The sequence below is a fragment of the Coregonus lavaretus genome (assembly GCF_964263955.1).
Source record: "Coregonus lavaretus genome assembly, chromosome: 2".
In the NCBI taxonomy this organism is placed as follows: Eukaryota; Metazoa; Chordata; class Actinopteri; order Salmoniformes; family Salmonidae; genus Coregonus; species Coregonus lavaretus.
The window spans coordinates 7,163,137-7,168,576 of record NC_139989.1 but is presented as its reverse complement, the minus strand read 5'-3'; the positions used below and the strand labels follow the sequence as shown (position 1 = coordinate 7,168,576).

Below are 5,440 nucleotides of genomic sequence, written 5' to 3'. Positions count from 1 at the left end.
GGTTGGTGGCACCTTAATTGGGGAGGGTGGGCTCGTGGTAATGTGTGTGTCTGTCTGTCATGGTTGGGGTCAATTACATTTACATTCAGAAAGTAAACCAAATTCCAATTGAACATTTTCCTCAAAAGCATTGAAGATCATTTAAATTGGAATTTCAGTGTACTTTCTGAATTGACAAAAAAAATAAAAATACGTTTTGACCCCACCCCTTGTGTGTGTGTGTGTGTGTGCGTGTATGTGTGCTTTGTATTAGTAGGCAGTGCTAAATGAAAATGCAGTGGAAAAAGAAGAGGACAGGTTGCTCAACTGATTATAATTTAAGAAGACAGACTGATTGGACAGTGTATGTGTGTGATCAGTGAGAACTGACAAGTTATAATTGTTAACAGGGAGTTAGCGGTAGTTACTGGCAAGTACTGGGACACAGCTCATCACGATGAATAATTTTTGGATCCTCTCCCTCTGCCTCCTATCAGGTGAGTTCTGTCTGATCATCACGGTGACAGAAAGCCTAAATAATATCACATTATAGTTTTTTAAAAATAAGTTAAAGCAACATTATTCATAATTTGATACCAGGTAATTAATTACCAATTGTGTTCAATTATTTTGAGTATGTATCAGAAACTACCGATTGATACCAAATAATTCCTAGTGAATAACAAGTAAATACCAGTTGAAACAATAGGCTATGTAAAAATAAAGAGCTTCCCGTTTTTTCTGTGCAATGGCTTCTGACCCTTGCAAAAGAACAAACTCTGCTTCCTCAACTCTTGTTTCCAGGATCAGATTAAGAAATCAAAGTCCCTGGGGCTTTTTTTTTTTTTTACAGCCTCACACACACAAAAAACCAAGATGCAATTCAACGCGTGGTAAATTTACTGTTGAAGAAAAGCCCCTTTATAAGCCATAATAATGTTTGCGATGTGGCTCAGGATATAGATGAGGAGAGGCATTTTTAGGATTTCCACACATGGGGAACATTTGTTAGCAGGGTCTGACTTTTGATTTTTTTTAAAGACGCATTTCATGCAATTCTACGTCATTTACAAAGTAGAAGTCATTAGTGGTATCTTTTTTAATACGACACAAATGACCAAAATGAGTGGCTACTCTGACAAAATTAGATCAGTCTAGTCTTGAATTCAAACAAACAATAGCCCAGGCCAATGAAGCGCCACACAGATTGTAGTAGGAGGAAATATTTATAAGTTTGGACGCACCTACTCATTCAAGGGTTTTTATTTTACATTACAGTCATTTAGCAGACGCTCTTCTCCAGCGAATTACAGGAGCAATTAGGGTTAAGTGCCTTGCTCAAGGGCACATCGTCAGATTTTTCACCTAGTCGGCTTGGGGATTAGAACCAGAGACCTTTCGGTTACTGGCACAACGCTCTTAACCACTAAGCTACCTGCTGATGTAGATTGTAGAACAATAGTGAATAATAGTGAAGACATCAAAACTATGAAATAACACATGTGGAATCATGTAGTAACCTATTTTTTTTTAAACAAATCAACATATATTTTATATTTGAGATTCTTCAAAGTAGCCACCCTTTGCCTTAATGACATATTTGCACACTCTTGGCATTCTCTCAACCAGAATGCATTTCAATTAACAGGTGTGCCTTCTTAAAAGTTCATTTGTGGAGTTTCTTTCCTTCTTAATGCGTTTGAGCCAATCAGTTGTGTTGTGATAAGGTAGGTGGGTATACAGAAGATAGCCCTATTTGGTAAAAGACCAAGTCCATATTATGGCAAGAACAACTCAAATAAGCAAAGAGAAACGACAGTCCATCATTACTTTAAGACATGAAGGTCAGTTAATATGGACAATTTCAAGAACTTTGAAAGTTTCTTCAAGTGCAGTCGCAAAAACCATCAAGCGCTATGATGAAACTGGCTCTCATGAGGACCGCCACAGGAATGGAAGACCCAGAGTTACCTCTGCTGCAGAGGATAAGTTCATTAGAGTTACCAGCCTCAGAAATTGCATCCCAAATAAATGCTTCACAGAGTTCAAGTAACAGACACATCACAACATCAACTGTTCAGAGGAGACTGTGTGTATCAGGCCTTCATGGTCGAATTGCTGCAAAGAAACCACTGCTAAAGGACACCAATAAGAAGAAGAGACTTGCTTGGGCCAAGAAACACGACCAATGGACATTAGACTGGTGGAAATGTGTCCTTTGGTCTGGAGTCAAAATGTGAGATTTTTGGTTCCAACCGCTGTGTCTTTGTGAGACGTGGTGTGGGTGAACGGATGACCTCCGCATGTGTATTTCCCACTGTAAAGCATGGAGGAGGAGGTGTTATGGTGTGGGAGTGCTTTGCTGGTGACACTGTCTGCGATTCATTTAGAATTCAAGGCACACGTAACCAGCATGGCTACCACAGCATTCTGCAGCGATACGCCATCCCATCTGATTTGGGCTTAGTTTTTCAACAGGACAATGACCCAACACACCTCCAGGCTGTGTAAAGGCTATTTTACCAAGAAGGAGAGTGATGGAGTGCTGCATCAGATGACCTGGCCTCCACAATCCCCCGACCTCAACCAAATTGAGATGGTTTGGGATGAGTCGGACCGCAGAGTGAAGGAAAAGCAGCCAACAAGTGCTCAGCATATGTGGGAACTCCTTCAAGACTGTTGGAAAAGCTTTCCAGGTGAAGCTGGTTGAGAGAATGCCAAGAGTGTCCAAAGCTGTCATCAAGGCAAAGGGTGGCTATTTGAAGAATCTCAAATATAAAATATATTTTGATTTGTTTAACACTTTTTTGGTTACTACATGATTCCATATGTGTTATTTCATAGTTTTGATGTCTTCACTATTATTCTACAATGTAGAAAATAGTAAAAAATAAAAATAAATAATTGAATGAGCAGGTGTGACCAACCTTTGACCGGTAGTATATATATATTACATATTTAATATACACTGTATATATAATATATACTGTATATATTTCCTTTAAAAAATGAATCTGTCACTGCTTGTTTCAGTGTGACACCCTGAAGTACAGTAAATGTCTGTTATGGAAGTCCCTCTGTCATACCACCATGGTTTGGAGGATGTCCTTGGAGACAAAGTCACATTACTGATAATCTGAGTGTGACCTTGTGTGTTTCTGTGTGTTTCTTTTTAGCTGGGGTCTCAGTGGGGTCAGGGATCATCACATGGAGAGGTATGGAGGGAGGAAACACTCACATCAACTGTACTTATGAACAGGGCTTTGAGGCATTCCCAAAGTACATCTTAAAAGGAGGCTACCTATTCGAAATTCTCATTAAAACCCTAAAGGTCCCTAACCAGAGTCCAGTATGGACTTATAAAGGGAGATATGCGCTATATGACGACACAGAGAGAAGAGTCTTCACTGTGACCATTGATAACCTGAACCTAGAGGATACTGGAACATACTGGTGTGGAGTGGAATCATGGGGACTAGATAAGCTGATTCAAGTCAGGCTCACTGTGGATAGAGGTTTGTATGTGAGAGTATTTCAATGCTCAATATTTTCTGTGAATGGTAAAAGTGACTTAGAGACCAATCAAGGTTAATTCACATTTGTGCGTTATATTTGATTGTGCTAACTGGTTTGTGTTCTCGTGTTCAGTTTCAGGTAACTCAGTTTTAAGAATCTCACTGGGGACTGTGAGTCTGGCTGTGTTGCTGCTAGTGGTCAGCCTGCTAATAGTCTACAGATGGAAATGTTACAAGGAGCAAGGTATTTACACACGGAAACACACATACATATGCGCATGCTTACGAGCACACACACACACACACACACACACACACAGTCACACATGCAATAAACAATTATGTGTGTTCTACAGGGCCAGTCTCTCCCAGCAGACAGAAGTCTAGCAAACCAAACACAGGAAACACTAAAGAGGTGAGAATAGAATAGAGAAACCATTAAAATACTTCATACATTTATTTATTTTTTTGTAACCCTTTATTTTACAACCCCTTATTTACACTGATTTTTAGGCAACCTACAAAAATCTGAACCCCAGCATGGCAAACCAAGACACCATCTACCAAAGCCTGAATCCTGAAACTGCAAACCAAGACACCATCTACCAAAGCCTGAATCCTGAAATTGCAAACCAAGACACCATCTACCAAAGCCTGAATCCTGAAACTCAAACTGCAAACCAAGACACTATCTACCAAAGTTTGAACCCTGGACTTGCAAACCAAGATACCTTCTCCCTAAACCCTGGCCCCTGAATGAAACTAGAACTTATTGCATGCCAATATTGTGCTCCATATCTTGAATTATGGTGAAGGTAATGTATTGACCTGGATAGGTATGTCCCTAGTAAAATAAATCCTATAGGATTAGTGAGTTTTCCAATAGAATCCCACAGGATTCTCACAATCCTATAGGATTTTGTCACCTCTAACAGAATCCTATTGGAGTCCTATTGTACTACTTTTTGCCTATTGGACTTTTACTTAACCCATTAAATTATAGTTTGTTCCAGTACAATACAACATCATTCATTACAACATTTTCGTTAATTGGAAAAAACAGTTCTGTATTAATTTCTGCTTTATTGACCTTTAATAAAGCCTGTCCCTTTAAGAGTGACAGATGACTTCACAGCAAGCATGAGCTTGCAGCGTTAATAGGCTCTATGCACGCATCACTTCCGCATTGGCGTAAGGATGCTTGGGCATTTCCGGTTACCGGAAAAAAACATTAGACAGTGACAGTGACTGTTATGATGGCAGAGATGAAGTTTACAAGGTGTTTGCTGGAGTTGCCAAAAGTATCTGTTAATGATATACGGAGGGTCGTCCGGACATCCAGTACGACACCACGTAGCAAACTGGATAAAGGCTTCAAATTTTACATTTCTTATTTTCTTTGCAACTTTGAAGGTAATATGCTAATGCTAGCTAGCCTGAGCTAGAAGCCTTGCTTTGGTGTTTTAAGTCATCACTCCGTCCTGCTTCAGGTTAATCATGCTTTAAATAAAGTTTAATCATGTGTATATACCTCTCACTTCATGTGTTTGTACTTTTATGAAAGTATCAGGTAAAAACAGGGCTACAAATGAGATAATAATAATAATAATATGCCATTTAGCAGACGCTTTTATCCAAAGCGACTTACAGTCATGCGTGCATACATTATTTTTTTTTGTTTTGTTTTTTTGTGTGTATGGGTGGTCCCGGGGATCGAACCCACTACCTTGGCGTTACAAGCGCCGTGCTCTACCAGCTGAGCTACAGAGCCCACTGCTACTGCTCAATGAAGAAACTAAAGCCACCACACCAGCTGAGAGTAGGACTAGATTATGTGATACGTTCAAAGTTCTGTTGAACTTGTTCAAGGTTCTGTTCAACACATGTTTTACTCGTTTAAAGTTACCACAGCTTTGATTGCCATTGCTAAGAGAACACTTTAGAAC

General features: G+C 39.5%; 1 protein-coding gene across 1 annotated transcript; it reads left to right on the top strand.

The window, feature by feature from the left end:
• Nucleotides 1-246: 246 nt before the first annotated feature.
• LOC311102878 (uncharacterized protein) lies at nucleotides 247-5,075 on the top strand. Its single transcript, XM_084144332.1, has 5 exons — nucleotides 247-476; nucleotides 3,156-3,494; nucleotides 3,628-3,738; nucleotides 3,851-3,909; nucleotides 4,008-5,075. The coding sequence occupies exons 1-5, from the start codon at nucleotides 437-439 to the stop codon at nucleotides 4,248-4,250; spliced, it is 792 nt and encodes a 263-aa protein (XP_084000458.1). The 5' UTR covers nucleotides 247-436; the 3' UTR covers nucleotides 4,251-5,075.
• Nucleotides 5,076-5,440: the final 365 nt, after the last annotated feature.

Bases quoted from the DNA above. Each gene is read 5' to 3' on its own strand.
- LOC311102878 (XM_084144332.1), top strand. From the start codon at position 437: ATGAATAATTTTTGGATCCTCTCCCTCTGCCTCCTATCAG. The intron at 477-3,155 runs GTGAGTTCTGTC...GTTTCTTTTTAG, and splicing joins CTCCCTCTGCCTCCTATCAG to CTGGGGTCTCAGTGGGGTCA. The intron at 3,910-4,007 runs GTGAGAATAGAA...ACTGATTTTTAG, and splicing joins ACACAGGAAACACTAAAGAG to GCAACCTACAAAAATCTGAA.